Source organism: Eschrichtius robustus, chromosome 15, assembly GCF_028021215.1.
Source record: "Eschrichtius robustus isolate mEscRob2 chromosome 15, mEscRob2.pri, whole genome shotgun sequence".
Classification (NCBI taxonomy): domain Eukaryota; kingdom Metazoa; phylum Chordata; class Mammalia; order Artiodactyla; family Eschrichtiidae; genus Eschrichtius; species Eschrichtius robustus.
Genome location: NC_090838.1, coordinates 26,967,138 through 26,993,041, shown reverse-complemented (window position 1 = coordinate 26,993,041; position 25,904 = coordinate 26,967,138). Strand labels below are relative to the sequence as shown.

Here is a 25,904-nt window from a genome sequence, read left to right as displayed (position 1 = left end):
TGTTTACCCTTCACCTATGATGATGAGTATTTGGACTGTTTACAGTTTTGCTATTATGAATGACGTTTTGATAAGCATTCATGTGTTAAGTCCTTGTGTGAATATATGCTTTCATTTTCCTTGAGTAAATTCCTAGGAATAGAATGGCTGGGTCCCGTAGTAGGTTTCACTTTTGAAGTTTCTAATGTGGCTGTATCATTTTACATTCCCACCAGCAAGATAAGAGAGTTCCAACTGTTCCATATTTATTCCAATAGCTCCACAGCCATTCTAACAGGTGTTGAGTTGGAGGTCCATTTTTAGATTTACCTTTCTTTCTTTGCTCTTTCGGAAACTGAGACAACAAAATAAGAAAAGGCACATTTGATCATTAGCATTATGTGAAAAATCTCAATTCAAAATAGAGCAAGTAGAATCCTGAGGATATGAATTTCAGGAACAACACTCTACTACCAATATATGTGCCTCAGCATAACAGAAATGTGTCAGCTTTGTTCACCCTATCCTAAAATAATTTTCATTCACTTTCCAAAATCTAAGAGAAATAATGTATATGAGAGTAAAAGGAAGCATTTTAAATGCTTATAAATAATTGTACAGATTTTAAAACTCAGTGCATTATGTTACAGTCTGGTTTAGTTTAAAAATTTTGCAAGCTCTCTATCTTCAAAAGCAAAAAAAAGAGTAGGTGGAACATTAAGAGAGCCCAATGTGGGATCGTCTGATACCACCGACGAGGGTGATATGAAAGAGGAATTTCTTCTAGGAGTTGGCCACCAGGCTTTAAGGACAGCAACAGTCGGTCGTGGTCACCTCTCCACTGAGACTGCTTTGGCGGTCACCAAGGACCTCCACCTGGCTAGATGCCATGGTCAACTTTTGGTCCTCACCTTGCCCAGCAGCAATGTTTGACCCAGGCTCATCACACCCTCTTTGAAATGTTCTCTTCTCTTGGATTCTGGTTTTGCTCCTTCCCTTGCCACTTTTTCTCAATCCCCTCTGCTTGTTCCTTATCACCTCCTCACTTCTAAATAAATGAGGGGCAAGGACTCAGTCTTTGGACAACTTCTCTCTTCTAGCTACAGTCACTCCCTTGGTGATCCCATCCAACTTCATGGCTTTAAACACTGTCTACGTGCTGATGAATCCCAGCTCAGAACTCACCCCTGAATTCCAAACACATAGGTCCAATTGCCTTTCAGATATCTTCATTTGGATACCCACTGTAGGCAACACAAACTGAAAATGCCCAAGTCAAGCTCCTAATCTCCTCCACAAAGCCTTTTCATGGAACATTCCCCCAGAAATAATCAAATGTCATCATCTCAGGCTAACCTCTGCTTGCCTACTTATTTAAGACCATCACTCTCCCTCCCTCCCTCAGCACCCCCCATGTACCCCACTTTAATTTTCCCCTTAACATTTACTGTCATTTAACAAACTATATAGTTTATTTCTTTATCATGTTTATTGTTATCTCCCTCACTAAAATGTAAGCTCCACGAGGGCAGGACTTTTTGTCTGTTTGGTTTATTGCTGTATATCCTGTACCTAGAACAGTGCCTGGCACATCCTTGACACTCAAATTTTTGTTGAATGAATGCATAAATGAATAAATGGATGACTCTGACTTGGAAAGAAATGTCAGAAGATAAGAAATACTAGCACTTCTTCCCTTTTTCGATTTGGTCTGCAAAGAAATGACCAACAGAGAAGGGCCATAGGAAGACAGAGTAAATCATGAATCTTCTTCTCAGGCTTTGCAAGGGACTAGCATGGAGCAACCACAGCAAGGGGCTGGGGAAGATGCCAAGGTAGGCATGGAAGCAGAGACTGTGCCTGGAGGGAAAACAAGTCAGAGGCAGAGCCTTTGAAGGCTGAGATGCCAAGACCTCTAATAACCAGGACAACTGAGGCCACCCAGAATCACAGACTGAGTGGCTACTGAGTGTGCTGGTGTACGTTGCCCACAGAAATTAGCACAATGCTTGGGATTCTGACTCCATGAGAAGGCCATCAGGACCGCAGGATAACGCTGTAAGAAAACAAGTCTCTGCCAGAGTTAGGAGAGGAAAATCACACATGTAAACAGAAATGCCAACAAGAAAGATGGCTCTTCCTCCCACAGCTGTGAAAGGCATGTGAGCCATCACAGCTCAGTTAATTACAGCTACATAAGACTGGGAAGGGTCAGAAACAGTGCTAGTTGGGAATTAGCAGGCTGAAGTGCTAATATCGTTTCAAAGGGAGCTCTGAATTAATTCAGACTCCAGTCCTATTTATAACCTAAGACACTAGGGAAATTAGTCCTGACTTGAAGAGAAAAGAGTCTGATTATATACTTAAAAAGAAGCTTTCTTACGGAACATATATATTAATAATGACAAGCAAGCCAGGGAAAAGTTTTTATTTGGCTTTTCATGAAATGGATGGTTTTAGAATAAAAATATTGGACTTCTGGTGAAATGGTTACACATTAAAACAGCCAAAATAGAGGAACATGTCCTATAATAAGCACCCATTACCCAAGACTTAGTCAATGGCCTGGCTAGGCCAGCAATTAGGGCAAAAAACATACTGGTGGTCAGTGTAGGTTTTCAGTGCCTTAGCATGTGCCCTACCACCTACTTACTTCTAGAATAGATTCTTCCATGACTGGCTCCCAGCAACACGACTGCCTCTTCCATCTTGCATTGCCACTATGTTGAATCAACATTTACCCATATATTGTAGAGTTCCCCATCCACAGTTTTCAGACAACCAATTATTATTGTTATTATGACTTATCACTTGATCATTTGCCTATTTTTTCAATAGGTATGTTGATTACAACTTTTCACTGGTTGTATTAACTCTTTGAAAAACATTATCACCTTAGGATAAAATCCTAGAAGATGACCCACTGATTCAACAATAATGTACATTTTAACACCTCTGAAACAGCACCAATTGCCCTCCAGACAGGTTGTGACTGTTTGAGCCAAGTTCTCTGGTCAGAAGAGAAGGATACAGTACAGTTGATCCTTCCCAACCAATGGGACTGAAAAGTCGAAAAGTATCTGGGGCCACTGAAGCATGTGCCACAAAACCAGTCACTGAAAAGCTCATTCTCTTCTCTCAAAGGTGGGGTTCAGACCCTCAAGCAGCCACTACCTCACCATGTGAGGCAAACCCTGCCACGTTCACATTTCTGCTTTCATAACTGACAGGGTCTAAATGCAGCAAATCAGCAGATGAGTGGGAAGAAAACACAGTGAACACAGAGAATTCACAAGTGACAGGCTGGTGACAGGCAGCTTCAGCAGCCCTGACCACCCAGAGGGGTTCTGAGCCAAGGCAGGTAGTGAAAGTGGTTAACAACTCATAATGCTGTACACGTGGGTTATCCTGAAGAAATATTTTATGTGAAAAGCTCAAAATGGAAGTCTGGCTTTAAAAACTTTACATTTATCTGGAAAATTAACTTGTCTTTACTTACTTGGATCGTTGGTACCACTGGTCCTGCATCCCAGTGGATGCTATTCAGAACTATACACCCAGGATAAACCATCCACAGCTGAGAAGAGTTAAACTGATTCTTTACTCATTTAGCTGGCATAATTCTTCTGGCATAACTGCTCTGAGTAGTGTAAGGAAAACCTTGATTCTATGCACTTCTTGGCACAATTTGTGTGACCATGGGGAAAATATCTTGCAGGGACCTAGTGTCCTCAACTGTGAAGTCAAAAGTATGGGGTCAAGGACAGAGGCCAGGTTGATGTCCAGATTTCCCTGATCCTGATTCTCACATTTTATGATTCTGCAATCAAGAGCAAGTCTCACCTTCACAATGGTCTCCAAGGGCGGACGCTCTGTAACCCTGGTCACAAACACAGAGGAAGGAGCCCTCCGTGTTCCTGCACTGCCCATTACTGCAGAGATGACGGTGCTGGCATTCATCAACATCTATGAGCAAGACAGTAAAAAGAAACTTAGAAGTGGTGCTTTAAAAGTGAGTTTTTAATCATTCATGTAAAGGAGGTCTATAAACTATCTGGTTTCTAATTAATTTAGAGTTTTCATTATCTGACTCAAACTGACCTCTAGTAAAAGGTTACTCATTAATATCCCAGTAGGGAAAACCAGATGAGCTTAAAATTTTAAGCAATGAGCTAAGAATCTGTACATATTAATTCCACTGGTCACTGATGAGGGGCAAATACTTGGCTGTAAACTGGGAATCACAACGAAGCTTCTTGGAATTCCTTCTATAGGTTCAAGTTTAACACTCTGAGTTTAAAAGCACTACGGCCTGTGATAGTCTAAAGCAGGGGTCAGCAAGCTACAGCCCACCACTGCCTATTATTATAAATAAAGTTTTATTGGAAAATAGCACCACACATTCATATACTATCTGGCCCTTTACAGGAGAAGTTTGATGACCCCCCCTGATTGAAAAGTGTCATGGCATGAATGTCTTCTTTTTCAGTAATTTACCCTTTAGACCCCTAGCAATCAGGCTTCCACCTTCTCTCTCTCTCAACGATTTTCTGGGAAAATCTAATGGTCCTTCCCTGCGCTCAGCCCATTTGATACCTACATTGCCTCTGACTCTCTCTTGCTTGACACACACATCCTCTGCTTAGAGATTATTTGTTCTGTAACCACAATCCTGAGCTCAGGCTCACACACATGCCTGCATCACATCCACACATAAAAGGCGTGATAATATATTGCAGGTATTCCATCATTTACTTTCACCATTAGATTCTGACTTTCCTGAGGCAGGGCCTATGTCTACCACATCTTTTTTTACTCCTTAGATGACCTAGTGTTTCAACAATCAGCAGGCACTTATTTCATGTTGTTTGCTGATAAACTTTATTCATCACATTTGTGTATGTGTATCTACTTCTGGCAATGTGATTCTGCAAGAGTTAACACCACAGGGACCCTACACCACTGCTCTATCCACTCTGCTTACAGCACCATTCTGATTATCCTGGCATTTAGCACCTAAAATTGGTTTGCCCCTATTTCTAACCTGGTGGGTGATTCTCCAGTGTCCGACTTATCTCTAGGAGTGACATCACTGGCTCTTCAAAAGGAAGGACTATGAACACGATAGCCTTATTATATTATGTGTGGACCTCTACTCTTATCACACACACTGTAAAGGTCAGGATGCATTAAATAAAGTATAAAAACTTTGAGAGGGACTAGAATCTAGAACAAATTACTTAATTTATCTGTGTACATGAGTGTGTTTGTGTGTGTTTGATCATTCTTCACCTCTAGATTAGGTATTGTAATGACTTTCTATGTTCTAGAAAGGGATAACTGAAGAAGGTTATGATAATATTGGTAGATCCCTTTGTAGGACCACCATACATTGTCTCTTTTATAACACTACCTCAGGAGACCTTTCTACTTATTAAACATCTAAAGTTTACATACAGACATGGATATGATTTGTTTCCCTATAATAAAACAACTGATCGTGTACAGTGTGTATTCGTAAATAAATGTCGTTTAAATGACATTTCTCTTCAGGAACTCTGGACACTTGTGCTTGTCACTGGTGATACCATAGTATTTTTTTTTTTTCTTTTTTTTGACACCATAGTATTTTCAAGCTCAGGAAGCATATACTTGTTGGGAAGTGAAGTACAGTTGACCCTTGAACAATGAGGGGGTTAGGGGTGCCAACCACCACACAGTCAAAAATTCGCATTTAACCTGACAGCTGGTCTTCTGTCTCCACAGTTCTGCATCTGAGGATTCAACCAACCACAGATCGTGTACTATTCTACTAAGTATTCACTGAAAAAGTCTGCATATAAATGGATCCATGCAGTTCAAACATGTGTTGTTGAAGGGCTAATCTGTAATTCTGTATGAAGTTCAATGAAGAAAAATACTTTTTTTAAGTCTAAGGTCAATCCCAGCGAGGTCCAAAATCCTCACTATCACCTGTAGGAACAGGGTATATTTCACAAACTTTATCCCTGAGTATAAGGGGGATGCTATTTCAGTCTTCCTGAAAAGTCTTGTTTAGTGATTATTATTTTTAAAGTAAGAATTTTAAAAAGCTCAGTGCATACAAAAACTAGGTCATTAATATTCCAAAACATAATACCAGGCTGACATAATTCCCTTCTAAGTGTTAATCCTATTAGGTGAAACTTTCAAATGATTTTAATACAATCGATTTTCTGCAAGTAAGGAATTACACAGAGAGCAACCATTTTTCTTTCCAATAGTAATGCCCAGCCACTGATCACTAATACCTTAGTTTTCAAATTTAGACTTTTTCCATCCTGATTCATTGACTTTCCTGACTTAAGTGTAAGTCCCTTGATTTCTGGCGCAATAAAACAATCACGTAGGTAGTTTCTCAAAACCCACTCACTTTACTGAGTACACTTTTTTTTTTTAGGCACGTGCCTTAAACTGCAATCACAGTAGTTCATGGTGCCATACTCCTACCTTCACACTGGTCTTCTGTCTCTGACAGCTGGTAGCCCTGCCCACAGGTACACCTGAAGGAGCCCTCGGTGTTTTTGCACTGCCCGTTTATGCACAGATTCCCTTGCTGACATTCGTCAACATCTGTAAACACAATGACAATTGTTTTACATTAGTTCTTATATCTAAACACCCCATTAGCTAAAGTTTGAGACTGTAAACCAAGCTACTGCCCTCAAAGCCTTCCATTTCCAGGCTGGTCTTTTAAGGCATGACCCGCAGTAGAAAATTTTTAATAAGCAGAAAAAATGGCTCTGCCCTTTCCAATGCATTCTGGGGTTATTATCACAAAAATAATAGTACTTCTCCTAGGTGAGGCACTCTACATTTTAGTTTGAATCAGCCCACCAGTGTTCCTCACATCAACCTCAGTATGCTGAACTGCAGAAAAGAAATAATTACAAATAGATGATAAATTTATGATGAAGTAAAATTGCTTTCAATACAACATCAAGCTCTTTGCCATCTCTCTCTCTCTCATACTTTGGATACAGCACAAACACAACATGAAATATTTTAGAGTTGGAAAAAGAAAGAACCTCAGCACAAAATAATGGCTATGAGGCAGTTTGCAGGCCTGTAGAAGGCAGAAAAAAGGCAGAATTAAAACTCTCCCGAGAATTTAAAAAACAAAACCATAATGGAGGCAGTTATGGGAGGAAATAGACATTTCTACTGTACTAGAAGCTGGAAAAGTATAAGGTCAAACAGTTGTGTTAAAGGACACTGAGCTCATTTTCAAAGTAACAAGGAAAGCCAAGAGGCATGGTAATGTTTTGATGATAGATGTTGGAATGTCTAAGGAGAAAGTGATGAGTGAGGATTTTTTTTCAAATGCCTTGAATAAACATAGAGCTATTGACTGAGAAAGAACATAATTCTTTATAAGTGTCCTAGTCGTGGATATGAATTTACACGAATGAAGAAAAGCCTGGCCTCCTCAATAACTTGAACACTTGTGGTAGAAGCAGCGCGTGTTTTCTAAACGTTTTTGTTTGGCTGTCAGGTTGGTCTGATCTAATTAGATAATGTTGTCTTGCCTTCTCTATGTGGATACAGCCTCAGAATGTTCTGCTGAATAGCTAGTCAGTTTGTAAGAGTTTATGATTATTAATTTAGGTAGGACTGAGCTTCACCGCCTCCACTACAGGTTTGCTGTGAGGATTAGTGGAGACAATGGATGAAAACACACCAGCCCTGTACTCAGAGTGGGAGAAAGGAGTCCTGATCTTAAAAGAGCAGAACTTGTTTTAAGGCAATAATGTCCTAAAGATCAATGTCTGACTAGTACTTCCTTCTGAAAATATCCTGTTACTTAAAATGCATCTACAAATTTATTTGTTTATTTTTTTATATAGCACGTTCTTATTAGTTATCCATTTTATACATATTAGTGTATACATGTCAATCCCAATCTCCCAATTCCTCCCACCACCACCCCGCTCCTCCACCACTTTCCCCCCTTGCATCTACAAGTTTTTTGCCAGGAGAACTCAATTAACTGCACAGTCTTTTCCCTCAAGTATTACTGACAATTATCTGTTTCCTGAGCAAAGTTGCATTTCTTAACCTCTAGTGAGGCATTAACCTTTTGAATTTTATCTTCATGCAAGCAAGGTGTCAGGTTATGTTTCCTGAAAAAGCTCACATTGACTATTAATGTAACTGGAGTTCAGAAATTTGTTTCTGATTTAATTTCTTGCAGAAATTACTTGAGTTTACTAGAAACTTTTCTTTCACTTATTGTGAAGTTGATCCCTTTTGTTTATATATAATTCCTGGCTGTCAACTGTTGACTACCAGTAGAGAAATTACATAAGAATTTTGTCTTACGAATGATTTCACACCTTTCTAGCATTCTCAGACTACTAGCTTTTCAAGTGGTCGACAGCAAAGACGAGCCCACACCATGTTTTCTTTCAGCACATTCTATAAAATACTTGAGACGTCAGTTCAAGAATTTAAGACCAACAATAGCTCATGTAGCTGGTTGGATCTCACGTAATGTCTGACAACATTTTTAATGCTTTGGCCTCTTTTTGACTTTCTCAAAGAAGATGACAAATTAAGCATTCCCATGTGAAGATGTTTGAAGCAAGACTACACCCTCCATTCCAAGTACTGTCAGGATACACCAGACATCTTACATAAGTTACTCATTTATGTTGGGAAGACTGTCAGAAGTAATTCATTATAAGTAATGATACACATATTTGGAAAAACTTGAGGCAACTCTGTTATCTTGAATGAGGTGATCTTTGGGTCTTTAAAAGGACACAGGGGAACAGAGGCAGCATAATTCTACACATTAAAAAGCAATTTTTTCTTTTCTGATGAGGGACAAAATTCCTATGACAAAAGAACACTTTCTAATAAAATAGGCATGCAGGACAAATGTCTTCTCTCTCTTGTGCCAAGAGATGAACAGAAAATATTATTCTTCACAAAAGGTATTTGTTTGTTTTTTTAAATAAATTTATTTATTTTATTTCTTTTTATTTTGGCTGTATTGGGTCTTCGTTGCTGCATGCAGGCTTCCTCTAGTTGCAGCGAGCAGGGGCTACTCTTCTTTGCGGTGTGTGGGCTTCTCATTGTGGTGGCTTCTCTTTTTGCGGAGCACTGGCTCTAGGCATGCGGGCTTCAGTAGTTGTGACTCTCGGGCTCTAGAGCACAGGCTCAGTAGTTGTGGCGCACGGGCTTAGGTGCTCCGTGGCATATGGGATCTTCCCGGACCGGGGCTCGAACCCGTGTCCCCTGCATTGGCAGGCAGATTATTAACCACTGTGCCACCAGGAAAGTCCCAAAAGGTATTTCTTTAAGGGACTTTTTGCACATATTATTATGATAAGTCCTGCTCAGAGTTAAAATAGAGACTATCTCTAGGTATTTATACATTTAGTACATACAGCACTAAAATGTACAAAGAAATACAAAGATACAAATACAAAAAGATACAAATAAGTAATGGATTAATACACTAGATAATGTATTTACAACCTGAAAAGAGTTGTCAGTACATTGAGTGAGGTGAAGACACAGTCAATATTTAGGACTATCAACAGAGTGAAATTAGCAGAGTTACTGCAATGTTGGAAAACAGATTTATGATCTGGGTAAACTTGACATCTGTGAACTGAGGTCGTTTGGGAAAGATTATGAAATAATTAAAGAAAAAGGATGTTATACAATTTGTTACTGTAAAAAGGAAAGGCTTTGATTGGGGAGTAAGGAAAACAACTAGTGCATATGTAGGTTTCTCCAGATGGGGATCTTGCCTGATCCTATCCCAGGCTGTAATGGAAAGACACCAGGAGAATCAGAGTAGAGGGCAAATTTAAATGGCAAGTAGACATAACAGCCCTTTCCCACCTCCAAGCTTTGATATGTGCTGTTTCCTCTGCCCTATAAGGTTTTCTCCCCTCTGTATTCAATATTTTAAGACCAAGTTCAAATAGCGACACCTCTGCAAAGCCTTCCCAGAAGCATGCAATCAGAATTAGTCACACACTTCTTGGCTTCAGCAGAACTTTGTACATGCCTATTATTCGGTGAATAACAACATCTACCACAAAATGTCATGCTCTGTCCCTGCCTTATATCTCACCCTCCATGTATTATCTCTGATATCTCATTACCCTATATTTTCTCATGCAATCCTCACATCAACCCTCATAGGTGCCATTATTGTTACCTTCTTGCAGATGAGCAAGTAAGGCTTGGCGAAATGAGATAACTTATCCAAGCTAACACAGCTTCAGAGTATCACAGCTAGAATATGACATACTGCCTTTTAAAAGAAAAAAAAACCCCAAACTCCAGACTTATTTGGATTTCACCAGTTTTTCCATGCAGGTCCTCTTTCTGTTCCAGGATCCAATCCAGGGGACCACATTATATTCAGGTGTCTCATCTCTCCAGTCAGTCTTTCCTTGTTTTGACAACGTCAATTGCCTTGAGGATATGGGCCAGAATTCTACAGAATGTCCCCAATTTGGACTTGTCTGATGTTTTTCTCATGATTAAGACTGGGGTTACAGGTTTTTGGAAAGAATAGCACAGAGGTAAAGTGCTTTGGTCCTCACATAATGTCAGGAGTACATGATATTCACATGACATCACTGACGACTTAACTTTCATTACTTAGTACTTTACTGTCTCCAATTATCTGATGCAGGTTTGCATCTCTTCCAATGAGTAATAGTTCTTTGAGAGATTTCAGCCTCTTGGTAACATACGCAGTGCCTGGAACACGTTGGTTCCTTGATACACTTGAGAGGAAGGAAAGGAAGGATGAATAGAAGCTTCTGCAGCAGCCCAGCAGAGTGCCCCAGAGGCTGGAAAATACGAGTGTTCCTAGGGGTGGCATCAATTGATGGTGTGAATTCACAGGTAGTAGGGAGACTGACTAGAGAAGGGCAGCCTCATCTGGGATGGCAATGCCAAGAGGAAGACGGTGGTAATGAGTCATTCATTCAACATGTATTTACTCTGTGCATTTTCCCTCTAGAGAGTCCAGTCCTCGAATTTTAGGGATGACATGATATCAGGAAACCTGAGATTATTTATCCAAGGTTGTATAGTGAATCCCTGGAAGAGCCAGGATTCAGGTCAGTAGTGAGGAAGAAGATGGGTGTGCAGGGCAGGATAATCATGAGCAAGTACTTGAGTCAAAATAAGCACAGAATATACACAGGGCCGTTGTGACATCAGTTGGATGGGACAGAGATTGCAAATTGAAGAAAGCAGTGGTGACAAATTCGGAATGTGAAGTAGGGGCCGATTACAAGGGTTTTTATGAATAAGCAGATGAAAAGAAGCAGGCAGACTGGGAAGAGAAAGTAATATGACAGGTTATGGCAATAAACCAGATACAGCAATCAAATAAAGATTAACAATGGGTTCTAATGCTGAGACCTTCAGCCACCATTCGTCCTGTATGTAAGGAAGATATAATACCTTTCAAGTGATTCTCATGTTTAACTTTTTCTGAGGAGATGCCCAGCTTAAGGAGTCAGAAGGAAAGCTGCGGATGTGGGAAAGGACCAGGAGAAAAGGGAGATGTGCCTACTTCATATGCTCTCCTGGGAGTGGATAGTATTCTGCTGCATGGAAGGAGTAAGGCACCAAATCCAGACGTTTGTGAATTCCCTACTGCCAGTGGAAGATGCTTCAATTCTTACAGGTCAGTAGTAGGGTATCTGTTTACTGCTTCCCTACCACAGTGATAAATTAATCACTACCCTAGATCCTTCACTTTCATTGAGACGGTAAAGAAAAATTTTTTTACTTATTTCCTCTTTCTCCCTTTGAAAGAGCATGCTTTTAGGTATAAAAGTGATGGAAGATAGCAGAATGGAAACAATCCATAGATTTAACTGCAGAAAAAATGAAAATTTCTTTAAAAATTATTTAAAAAATTCGCGAAACCCTGGACAAATTACACTAATATTCTAAAGAAAACGGTATATGTTAAATATATACACTGTACATAGGTTTATATATATATATCCTATATATAAAGTGTTCATACACATTGACTTAAAAACTTGATTAATGGGAAAAGATATTAACAAATTTACAAAAGAGGAAATATAAATGTTTAACAGATGTATGAAATAAGTGTTTAATAATTAGAAGTGTTTAGGAAATTATTAAAGGAAATGAGCACATAAAATACATATTAAATCTTTTAGAAGCAAAAGAAACACATATTTTAAAATTAGAAATTAGTGTTCTCTATTGAAATAGTTAAACACAGAACATTTTGCCTGATTATTCCACTTTTATAAATAAGGAAGTAATCCAAAAATTCAGGCAAAGTTTTATTTTTTAAAGAGATGCCTGTTAGGTTTTATTTTTACATAATAATCAGAAGCTGGAAAAAATATGTTGTTCAACACCTGAAGAACAGCAAGAAAATGGTGACACAGCAATACACTGGGATATTACACTGCCTTTAAAATTAATGTTTGGAAAGAGTTATTAATGAAATGTAAAATGTTCATGATATACTATTAAATGATAAAAAGCAAGATAGAAAACTGTACACAGAACATAATGATATAAAATATCCATGAGATATGAATATCCACAAATGAGGTTGAAAGATTATTACTTTATCTTTTTTACCTTTCTGCATTTGCTACATTTCGTATAGCAAATGCATGTTTTTTAATAGCAATTTTATTGAAATAAAAATCACACACCACATAATTCATCTATTTAAAGTGTACAATTCAATAGTTTTTAGTATATTCACAGAGTTGTACAACTGCATGTATCGTTTTTATAACTGGAAAAAACAAAATAGATCTGTGGTTTACAGATATTCTCTAAAAAAAAACAGTTTTTCTCTATGTAAACAGATAGGGTCTGTATTTAATCACCATGAGGAGTCACTTTCAAAGATGCCAACCAAAATGTGCTCCAAGTAGCTCAATCAAAATAAATGACAGGTAGTATGTTTCCCTTTTTTAAGGCTAGTTACTCTAATATGTTTTTAAATGCAGTTCAAATAAAAATGAGACATCTGATCACAGTATTTACCTTTACAGTGCTTGTGGTCTGGAGTTGGGGTATAGCCCTTGTGGCATGAACACATGTAGGATCCTTCGAGGTTGGAGCAAGTACCATTTGTGCAGATATCTGGTTCCAGGCATTCATCCACATCTTAAAGAATGGGGTATAATGGAAAGGGGGAAAAAAAGACAAAGAGGAAAAAAAGAAATAAAACATAAATAAAGTTGAATTTGGTTAGAAACAGAAATAGTGGATCTTCTAAAGAGGGGCAGATTCTTTTTTCTTTTTTTTGGCCTCACCATGCGGCTTCTGGGATTTTTAGTTCCCCAACCAGGGATTGAACCCAGGCCCTCAGCAGTGACAGTGTGGAGTCCTAACCACTGGACCACCAGAGAATTCCCAAGAGGGCAGGTTCTTTAAGATAAGCTTTCAAATTAGCCCTTAAGAGGAAGAGAAGCTCTGGTATGAGGTATGTGTATGATGGTTCCGCGGCTTAATTTACTTTCTGCAAAGTAACTCAAAAAAAGGAACCAAACATGCTCTACAAATAAACTCAATGGAAGGCTTGTTTTAGAGGGGAGGGAGGAAGAGAGGATAGATGTAGAGCAACATCCCCTGCAAGATAAAATATTCCAAAGAACCACAGACGTGTAGAGGTCTAGTTAGGGAACTGATGAACTTCAGTAGAATGTGAGCGTTTACCGAAGCAAGAGATATGACTCATGACCCAGAAAAACCATGGGAAAGTTTTAACAGAAAGGTGAAAAAAAATCTGGCAAAACATTCTAAGATGGCATTGAATCAGTGATTTAAGAAAAAAAAACAACCTAGGGGACAAACATAAGCCTAATGGGTAGTTTGAAGGTGGGGTATAGGCTGAAGAGGCAGATACAATAATAATAGCTAATCTTATTTTTTTTTAACATCTTTATTGGAGTATAATTGCTTTACAATGGTGTGTTAGTTTCTGCTTTATAACACAGTGAATCAGCTATACATATACATATATCCCCATATCTCTTCCCTCTTGCATCTCTCTCCCTCGCACCCTCCCTATTCCCCACCTCTAGGTGGTCACAAAGCACCGAGCTGATCTCCCTGTGCTATGCGGCTGCTTCCCACTAGCTATCAATTTTACATTTTTTTTTAGATTCCATATATATGTGTTAGCATACGGTATTTGTTTTTCTCTTTCTGACTTACTTCACTGTATGACAGACTCTAGGTCCATCCACCTCACTAAAAATAACTCAATTTCGTTTCTTTTTATTTACAAGCAGCTCATGCAGTTCATTATCAAAAAAACAAACAACCCAATCCAAAAATGGTCAGAAGACCTAAACAGACATTTCTCCAAAGAAGATATACAGATTGCCAAGAAACACATGAAAGGATGCTCAACATCACTAATCATTAGAGAAATGAAAATCAAAACTACAATGAGGTTATCACCTCACACCAGTCAGAATGGCCATCATCAAAAAATCTACAAACAATAAATGCTGGAGAGGGTGTGGACAAAAGGGAACCCTCTTGCACTGTGGGTGGGAATGTAAATGGATACAGCCACTATGGAGGTTCCTTAAAAAACTAAAAATAGAACTACCATACGACCCAGCAATCCCACTACTGGGCATATACCCTGAGAAAACCATAATTCAAAGAGTCATGTGCCATAATGTTCATTGCAGCTCTATTTACAACAGCCAGGACATGGAAGCAACCTAAGTGTCCATCGACAGATGAATGGATAAAGAAGATGTGGCACAGATATACAATGGAATAATAGCTAATCCTTATCAGGCACTTACTGTATGAAGGCACTGAAGGCTTTACACATATTCCCTCATTTAATGCTAACAAAATCCGTATGGGCTAACCCTTCACAGAGGATGGAACTGAGATTTAAACAAGTTCAAAGCTTGTCCAAGGCCACATGATTAGAAACTGATGGCTCAGATTTGAACTCAGTCAGCCTAACTCCAAAGACCATCTTTTAAACTGTAAGGTTCTGTCATAGGTAAAGTTAAGTCTAGAGATAGAAACAGTTAAACAGAAAAGGCATGACTTTGTTTTTATGATTTGCTAACACAGCATTTATATCAATAATCATTATCTAAGTGTTCATTGATTTCATTCAACAAACTTTCATTAAGCTCCTACTAGAATATTGTTAATTCAAAAAGAAAAATTTGAGTTCTGTGCCCCATTTGAATGCCCCTGGGTAAGTCCACTGTATATTGCAGAAAGAAGGTATATAATGTAGCATAAATAACCAAAAATTTAAAGAGAAAAAACTTCAACCACAAAGTGCCAAAAATATACACAGCATCACAATTTATACTTAATTTTACAGTGGGCTACAACTTAATCAAAGTATTTTATACATAAGGCAGACAAACAATAAAAAGGAAAAGGCTCTTGATTGTATCCATTTCATTTCACAATGCTCGCCACAAAAGCAATACAGCTTTCCACCTCAGTATTAACAGAGAATCAGGAGCACATTAACAGAGACCTAGTTTTAAGTCAGCAATCATTCATTTGCACTGCATTTCATTAAAACTGTACTCTATCTTTTTCTTTTTTACAATGGAATTCAGAAGTAGAGTATTACCAAAATAAGGCACGGGGGATCTTGTGTGTGTGCACGTGTGTGTATGCCACATGCATACTGAAAACAGCCAAGTAATTGACACTGCCTAGGCGTTCTGCCTTGCTTTCACAACATCACTAATTATAGTAGAGTGACCCTATTCCATTACAAACAAAAATAACACTTTCAGACTGACTCATTATCCATCCTTTCTTTGGTTGTGGGAGTCCACTTTTGTAAACATTGAAAGCAAACTACTTCAAAGAAGAAGCCAAACACTGGAGCCAAAATAAATAATGGGACAGAATGAACATAGACGCTGGGCATGGAAATTCCAACAGCAATGTAAAAATGTCATGTCTAGGATCTGCTTTGGTTTCAAAAACGTTAACAAGATGAAAAATGTATCATTTGCTCTTTTTAATTTTTCATGCACCAGAGAGTGTGATTTATAAGACTGCAGAATATAACAGTAAAATTAATTTCTAAGACCATATTTTCTCTTAAAGTAAATTAACAGGCATTGCAGATTACCATTCAGGAGATACTTACAAAACTTCTATTTTACCAGGCTACTACCATGATTAACGATGAAGCAGAATGCTTTGAAATATCTAGGAGACCCTGATGTGTTTATTCTTTACTTACTACAGTCATAATTGCATGGAAACAGAATCCTGTAGATAGAACAGTTTGAATTAAATAAGTACATGAGCTTAGTGGCACTTATGCTCTTAAGGAGATAATGATATATAGTAGAATATCACTAAAAATGTCTTTGATTTAGAATCAAAAGGTACAAACCTCCAGCTATAAAATAAATGTCATGGTGATGTAATGTACAGCATGGTGACCATAGTTAGTAACACTGTATTGCGTACTTGAAAGTTGCCAAGAGAATACAGTTGGCCCTTGAAGAACATGGGTTTGAACTGCATGCATCCACTTACACACGGATTTTTTTCAACAGTAAATACTACAGTATTACACGATCCGTGGTTGGGAGAAACCGTGGACGCAGAGGGCCAACTATAAGTTATATGCAGATTTTCAGCTGCACAGAGAGTTGGTGCCCCTAAAGCCCTCATTGTTAGAGGGTCAACTGTGGATCTTAAAAGTCTTCATCACAAGAAAAAGAAATTTTGTAACCATGTATGGTGATGGATGTCAACTAGACTTATTATGGTGATCATGTTGCAATGTATACAAATATTGAATCATTTTGTACACCTGAAATACAATGCTATCTCACAATTGTACCTCAATTTAAAAAAAATAAAAAGAATCTCTATACAGAAGGAAGGTGTCTAGAGTGTAGTCTCACTTGGTGGATGAAAAGGGAATGAAATAAACTCAGTGTTGTATCTTTAGCCAGACCTCTCTCCTTAACTGCTCATCGCCACAGCTATGATCTTAGAAATTAATTTTACTGTTATATTCTGTTAGTTTACTGGGACATCTCTACTTGATGTCCCACAGGCACCTCTCGAGTCCTCATGGCCCAAACTGATCCTTTTCCTGCCTTCTCTTTATGCTGTCTCTCATGTCAATATAGGCTACCATGACCCACTCAGATGCCCAAGTCAGAAACTTGGGAGTCATCCCTTCTAGATTCCTTACTCTCCCTCTTTCCCCACATTCAATTTACTACCAAGTCATGTAAATTCTACTTAACCAAATCTCTCTCAAATACACCCAACTTTACTTCATTCCCACCACTACCATTCTCTCTCACCTGGGTTATTGGCATAATCTTCTGTTTCTCTATTTAAAGTTTTACCCTATCAAATCCATTATCCAAATTGCAGCCACAGCAATATTTCTAAAATACAAATCTGACCAATGATGTTGTTCCTCTACTTTAAAAACTTTCAATCGTTTCCAGGGTTTTTCAATTCAGTCAAGGATACAATACAAACCTGTGGGGCCCTGAATGGTACTGACAGAAAGTCAGGCCCCCATAATCCCTACTTCTAACCCTTGGGAGGACCAATGCCATGGGAAACAAGGTGGTCTCTACCCACCCTACTGTCTACCACCCAACACCCACAGCCCCTTACCCCTGCAGCAGAGGGAGACGGTTATATCTCTGTTTTCTGTATTGGAGCTCAAAACTCATTCTAGGATTACAGTCTTATAGAAGAGTTGTATCACCCAAATTCTTACACGCATATACATAATGAGTTCAAAAGGGAAACTGTCCATAGAAAAATGGGTCACAAATTCAAGAAAAACAATTTACCAATGGGCTTTGGGGACATAATTTGGCATGTGCCATTCATGAATTAATTAAACCTCCCACAGTAAGGAAGTTGCCAGTTTACTAGGTCAGCAACTTGTGGATGACTGTTAACGAGTTTATGAATCCACCTCACTGTACTATCACCCAGTCCAAATTAATCCTTCTCATCCACAATACCTTGAATGACCCTCACAAATGCCTGGTGAAAACTGGATACGCCACACCTTCAGGATTTCCTGATTCCTCCTCTAATAACCCTATCATAAGAGGCAGTCAGAGGCATAATTTGTCCTTAATGAACCTGGCTGATTTTTATGATCATCACATCCTTTAAAAAATGTTTCACCTCATCATTGGAATCCTGCAGTCCACAGTTCTTTTTCAAGATCAACATGAAGTTCAGTGGTCATTAGTTCCCGAACTCCACCTTCTTTCCTCTTTGGGGGGAAATGAGGACATTAATCTCTCTCCAGGTCCTGGGCAACTTTCCATTCTCCACAATTTCACAAAGCTGATTCCCAGCTGGCCAGCAATCCCACCTGCAAATTCTCGCATTGCTTCGAAAGGTAATTCATCTGGGTCAGGAACCCTTTTGAAATTTCCCTTCCTAATATCCTAGAAACACACCAGACTGCCCGAAGCCCCTCTGTGGTGGGCAAGACCTCTAAAGTTCTAAGGGTGCTCAGTGGCCACCTTCCCACAGGTCAGCCCGTGGCTGTACTGCCCCCTTCCACTTCACCCACCTTGGAGTTGGTCAGAATAGGGTCCAGAGCAAGAGTTTACCTGCATTACTTCCTTTACTACCAAGGAGATGAATCTGTCAACACGGTGAACCAGTCATTTTTCTGAAGCCATTCAACCTCATGTAATTCATTAGTGACCAAGAGACTTCAGTGAGTGAGCACCATTTTATATGGGAAGAAAACATCTTATTCTATCACTACGCTACATGAAAATACAGGATTACTCCCCACACAAACATTACTTCAATTATCCCTCAACTATTCTTCACACATAGTCTTAACATTGGATTGGCCAAAAAGTTCATTCACATTTTTCTGTAACATCTTATGGAAAAACCCAAACGAACTTTTTGGCCAACCAAATACTAAAGATGATGGGAGAACGTATTTGACAGAAAAGCAAGCATGGCGGAGAGACCTTCAAGATGGCGGAGTTGTAAGACGTGGAGATCACTTTTCTCCCCACAAATACATCAGAAATACAACTACATGTGGAACAACTCCTACAGAACACCTACTGAACGCTGGCAGAAGACCTCAGGCTTCCCAAAAGGCAAGAAACTCTCCACGTACCTGGGCAGGGAAAAAAGAAAAAAGAAAAAACAGAGACAAAAGAATAGGGACAGGACCTGCACCTCAGGGAGGGAGCTGTGAAGGAGGAAAAGTTTCCACACACTAGGGAGCCCCTTCACTGGAGGAGACAGGGGATAGTCTGGGGGAAAGCTTTGGAGCCACGGAGGAGAGCGCAGCAACAGGGGTGCAGAGGGCAAAGCGGAGAGATTCCCGCACAGAGGATCGGTGCCGACCAGCACTCACCAGCCCGAGAGCCTTGTCTGCTCACCAGCTGGGACGGGTGGGGTCTGGGAGCTGAGGTCAGATCCCAGGGAGAGGACTGGGGTTGGCTGCGTGAACACAGCCTGAAGGGGGCTAGTGCGTCACAGCTAGCCGGGAGGGAGTCCGGTAAAAAGTCTGGAACTACCTAAGAGGCAAGAGACCACTGTTTCGGGGTGTGCGAGGAGAGGGGATTAAGGGCACCGCCTAAATGAGCTCCAGAGATGGGCGTGAGCTGCGGCTATCAGCACGCACACCAGAGATGGGCATGAAACGCTAAGGCTGCTGCTGCAGTCACCAAGAAGCCTGTGAGCAAGCACAGGTCACTATCCACACCTCCCCTCCCGGGAGCCTGTGCAGCCTGCCACTGCCAGGGTCCTGTGATCCAGGGACAGCTTCCCCGGGAGAACACCAGGCGCGCCTCAGGCTGTTGCAATGTCACGCTGGCCTCTGCAGCCACAGGCTCACCCCGCATTCCTTACCCCTCCCTCGCCCTGGCCTGAGTGAGCCAGAGGCCCCTAATCAGCCACTCCTTTAACCCATCCTGTCTGAGCAAAGAACAGAAGCCCTCAGGCGACCTACACGCAGAGGCGGGGCCAAATCCAAAGCTGAATCCCGGGAGCTGTGCGGACAAAGAAGAGAAAGGGAAATCTCTCCCAGCAGCCTCAGGAGCAGTGGATTAAATCTCCACAATCAACTTGATGTTCCCTGCATCTCTGGAATACCTAAATAGACAACAAATCATCCCAAAATTCAGGCAGTGGACTTTGGAAGCAACTACAGTTGGGGTTTGCTTTCTGCATCTAATTTGTTTCTGGTTTTATGTTTATCTTAGTTTAGTATTTAGAGTTTATTATCATTGGTAGATTTGTTTATTGATTTGGTTGCTCTCTTCCTTTTTTTTAATATGTAGATATATATATATATTTCCTTTTTCTCTTTTTGTGACTGTGTATATGTGTGCTTCTTTGTGTGATTTTGTCTGTATAACTTTGCTTTTACCATTTGTCCTAGGGTTCTGTCTGTCCGTTTTTGTGTTTCTTCATTTTTTTAGAATAGTTTTTAGCTCTTGTTATCATTGGTGGATTTGTTTTTTGGTTTGGTTGCTCTCTTCTTTCTTTCCTTTTTTTTTTTCTTTTATTACTTTTTATTTTTTTAATTTTTAAAATAAATTCATTTATTTACTTATTTATTTTTGGCTGCATTGGGTCTTAGTTGCTGCACGCGGGCTTTCCTCGAGTGGCAGTGAGTGGGGGCTACTCTTCATTGTCATATGCGGGCTTCTCACTGCGGTGGCTTCTCTTGTTGTGTAGCATGGGCTCGAGGCACACAGGCTTCAGCAGTTGTGGCCTGCGGGCTCTAGAGTGCAGGCTCAGTAGTTGTGGCACACGGGCTTAGTTGCTCCGCACCATGTGGGATCTTCCCGGACCAGGTCATGAACCTGTGTCCCTTGCATTGGCAGGCGGATTCTCAACCACTGTGCCACCAGGGAAGCCTTATTACTTTTTATTTCTTTGATTTTTAATAATTTTTAAAAATTTTATATTTTAATAACTTTGTTTAATTTTATTTATTTTTTACTTACTTTCTTACTTTTCCTCTCCCTTTTGTTCTGAGCTGTGTGGCAGACAGAGTCTTGGTGCTCCAGCCAGGTGTCAGGCCTGTGCCTCTGAGATGGGAGAGCTGAGTTCAGAATATCGGTCCAATGGAGACCTCCTGGCTCCACGTAATATCAAACGGCAAAAGTTCTCCCAGAGATCTCCATCTCAACACTAAGACCCTGCACCGCTCAATGACCAGCAAGCTACAGTGCTGGACACCCTATGCCAAACAACTAGCAAGACAGGAACACAACCCCACCCATTAGCAGAGAGGCTGCCTAAAATCATAATAAGGTCACAGACACCCCAAAATACACCACCGGATGCAGTCCTGCCCACCAAAAAGACAAGATCCAGCCTCATCCACCACAACACAGGCACCAGTCCCCTCCACCAGGAAGCCTACACAACCCACTGAACCAACCTTACCCACTAGGGGCAGACACCAAAAACAACGGGAACTATGAACCTGCAGCCTGCGTAAAAGAGATGCCAAACACAGTAAGTTAAGCAAAATGAGAGGACAGAGGAACACACAGCAGATGAAGGAGCAAGGTAAAAACCCATCACACCAAACAAATGAAGAGGAAATAGGCAGTCTACCTGAAAAAGAATTCAGAGTAATGATAGTAAAGGTGATCCAAAATCTTAGAAATAGAATGGAGAAAATACAAGAAACATCTAACAAGGACCTAGAAGAACTAAAGAGCAAACAAACAATGATGAACAACACAAAAAATGACATTAAAAATTCTCTACTAGGAATCAAAAGCAGGATAACTGGGGCAGAAGAACGGATAAGTGACCTGGAAGATAAAACAGTGAAAATAACTACCACAGAGGAGAATAAGAAAAGATGAAAAGAACTGAGGACAGTCTCAGAGACCTCTGGGACAACATTAAATGCACCAACATTCGAATTATAGGGATCCCAGAAGAAGAAGAGAAAAAGAAAGGAACTGAGAAAATATTTGAAGAGATTATAGTTGAAAACTTCCCTAATACGGGAAAGGAAATAGTCAATCAAGTCCAGGAACCGCAGAGAGTCCCATACAGGATAAAAGCAAGGAGAAACACGCCAAGACACATATTAAGCAAATTATCAAAAATTAAATACAAAGAAAAAATATTAAAAGCAGCAAGGGAAAAACAGCAAATAACCTAAAAGGGAACCCCCATAAGGTTAACAGCTGATCTTTCAGCAGAAACTCTGCAAGCCAGAAGGGAGTGGCAGGATATATTTAAAGTGATGAAAGGGAAGAATCTACAACTAAGATTACTCTACCCAGCAAGGATCTCATTCAGATTTGACAGAGAAATTAAAACCTTTACAGACAAGCAAAAGGTAACAGAATTCAGCACCACCAAACCAGCTTTACAACAAATGCTAAAGGAACTTCTCTAGGCAGGAAACACAGAGAAGGAAAAGACCTACAGTAATAAACCCAAAACAATTAAGAAAATGGTAACAGGAACATACATATCAATAACTACTTTAAATGTAAATGGATTAAATGCTCCAACCAAAAGACATAGATTGGCTGAATGGATACAAAAACAAGACCCGTATATACGTTGTCTACAGGAGACCCACTTCAGATCCAGGGACACACACAGACTGAAAGTGAGGGGATGGAAAAAGATATTCCATGCAAATGGAAATCAAAAGAAAGCTGGAGTAGAAGTTCTCGCATCAGACAAAATAGACTTTAAAACAAAGACTATTACAAGAGACAAAGAAGGACACTACATAATGATCAAGGGATCAATCCAAGAAGAAGATATAACAATTGTAAATATTTATGCACCCAACAAAGGAGCACCTCAATACATAAGGCAAATGCTAACAGCCATAAAAGGGGAAATCGACAGTAACACAATCATAGTAGGGGACTTTAACACCCCACTTTCACCAATGGACAGATCATCCAAAATGAAAATAAATAAGGAAACACAAGCTTTAAATGATACATTAAACAACATGGACTTAATTGATATTTATAGGACATTCCATCCATAAACAAAGAATACACATTCTTCTCAAGTGCTCATGGAACATTCTCCAGGATAGATCATATCTTGGGTCACATATCAAGCCCTGGTAAATTTAAGAAAATTGAAATCATACCAAGTATCTTTTCCACCCACAACACTATGAGACTAGATATCAATTACAGGAAAAATCTGTAAGAGATACAAACACATGGAGGCTAAACAATACACTACTAAATAACCAAGAGATGACTGAAGAAATCAAAGAGGAAATCAAAAAATTCCTACAAACAAATGACAATGAAAACACAATGACCCCAAACCTATGGGACGCAGCAAAAGCAGTTCTAAGAGGGAAGTTTATAGCAATACAATCCTACCTCAGAAAACGAGAAACATCTCAAATAAACAACCTAACTTTACACCTAAAGCGATCAGAGAAAGAAGAACAAAAAACCCCCAAGTTAGCAGAAGGAAAGAAATCATAAAGATCAGATCAGAAATAAATGAAAAAGAAATGAAGGAAACAATAGCAAAGATCAATAAAATTAAAAGCTGGTTCTTCAAGAAGATAAGCAAAATTGATAAACCATTAGCCAGACTCATCAAGAAAAAAAGGGAGAAGAGTCAAATCAATAGAATTAGAAATGAAAAAGGAGAAGTAACCACTGACACTGCAGAAGTACAAAGGATCATGAGAGATTACTACAAGCAACTCTATGCTAATAAAATGGACAACCTGGAAGAAATGGACAAATTCTTAGAAATGCACAATCTTCCGAGACTGAAGCAGAAAGAAACAGAAAATATAAACAGACCAATCACAAGCACTGAAATTGGGACTGTGATTAAAAATCTTCCAACAAACAAAAGCCCAGAACCAGATGCCTTCACAGGCAAATTCTATCATTTAGAGAAGAGCTAACACCGATCGTTCTCAAATTCTTCCAAAATATAGCAGAGGGAGGAACACTCCCAAACTCATTCTACGAGGCTACCATCACCCTGATACCAAAACCAGACAAAGATGTGACAAAGAAAGAAAACTACAGGCCAATATCACTGATGAACATGAATGCAAAAATCCTCAACAAAATACTAGCAAACAGAATCCAACAGCACATTAAAAGGATCATACACCATGATCAAGTGGGGTTTATCCCAGGAATGCAAGGATTCTTCAATATATGCAAATCAATCAAATTGATACACCATATTAACAAATTGAAGAATAAAACCATATGATCATCTCAATAGATGCAGAAAAAGCTTTTGACAAAATTCAACACCCATTTATGATAAAGACCCTCCAGAAACTAGGCATAGAGGGAACTTACCTCAACATAATAAAGGCCACATATGACAAACCCATAGGCAACATCGTTGTCAATGGTGAAAAACAGAAACCATTTCCTCTAAGATCAGGAACAAGACAAGGTTGCCTACTCTCACCACTATTATTCAACATACTTTTGGAAGTTTTAGCCACAGCAATCAGAGAAGAAAATAAATAAAAGGAATCCAAATCGGAAAAGAAGAAGTAAAGCTGTCACTGTTTGCAGATGACATGATAGTATACATAGAGAATCCTAAAGATGCTACCAGAAAACTACTAGACCTAATTAATGAATTTGGTAAAGTAGCAGGATACAAAATTAATGCACAGAAGTCTCTTGCATTCCTATACACGAATGATGAAAAATCTGAAAGAGAAATTAAGGGAATACTCCTATTTACTACTGCAACAAAAAGAATAAAATACCAAGGAATAAACCTGCCTAAGGAGACAAAAGACCTGTATGCAGAACACTGTAAGACACTGATGAAAGAAATTAAAGATGATACAAACAGATGGAGAGATATCCCATGTTCTTGGACTGGAAGAATCAACATTGTGAAAAGGACTCTACTACCCAAAGCAATCTACAGATTTAATGCAATCCCTATCAAACTACCAATGGCATTATTCACAGAACTGGAACAAAAACTTTCACAATTTGTATGGAAACACAAAAGACCCCGAATAGCCAAAGCAATCTTGAGAAAGAAAAACGGAGCTGGAGGAATCAGGCTCCGGACTTCAGACTATACTACAAAGCTACAGTAATCAAGACAGTATGGTACTGGCACAAAAACAGAAATATAGATCAATGGAACAGGATGGAAAGCCCAGAGATAAACCCACGTACATATGGTCACCTTATCTTTGATAAAGGATTCAAGAATATACAATGGAGAAAAGACAGTCTCTTCAATAAGTGGTGATGGGAAAACTGGACAGCTACATGTAAAAAAATGAAATTAGAACACTCTCTAACACCATACACAAGAATAAACTCAAAATGGATTAAAGACCTAAATGTAAGGCCAGACACTATCAAAGTCTTAGAGGAAACATAGGCAGAACACTCTACGAGATAAATCACAAGATCCTTTTTGACCCACCTCCTAGAGAAATGGAAATAAAAACAAAAATAAACAAATGGGACCTAATGAAACTTAAAAGCTTTTGCACAGCAAAGGAAACCATAAACAAGACAAAAAGACAACCCTCAGAATGGGAGAAAATATTTGCAAATGAAGCAACTACAAACGATTAATCTCCCAAATTTACAAGCAGCTCATGTAGCTCAATATTAAAAAAACAAACAACCCAATCCAAAAATGGGCAGAAGACCTAAATAGACATTTCTCCAAAGAAGATATACAGATTGCCAACAAACACGTGAAAGGATGCTCAACATCACTAATTATTAGAGAAACGCAAATCAAAACTACAATGAGGTATCACCTTACACCAGTCAGAATGGGCATCATCAGAAAATCTACAAACAACAAATGCTGGAGAGGGTGTGGAGAAAAGGGAACCCTCT

At 39.3% G+C, this 25,904-nt stretch overlaps 1 protein-coding gene across 6 annotated transcripts in view; it reads right to left on the bottom strand.

Moving 5' to 3' along the window:
* LTBP1 (latent transforming growth factor beta binding protein 1) overlaps nt 1-25,904 on the bottom strand; it is a 419,491-nt gene that overhangs the window by 85,926 nt on the left and 307,661 nt on the right. For all 6 annotated transcript variants that reach the window (XM_068564861.1, XM_068564862.1, XM_068564863.1 and 3 more), the window contains 3 exons: nt 13,054-13,176; nt 6,469-6,591; nt 3,823-3,945 (listed from right to left, as the gene is read on the bottom strand). In XM_068564861.1, the coding sequence (XP_068420962.1) occupies nt 3,823-3,945; nt 6,469-6,591; nt 13,054-13,176 (369 nt within the window). The remainder of the gene's footprint in view (nt 1-3,822; nt 3,946-6,468; nt 6,592-13,053; nt 13,177-25,904) is intronic.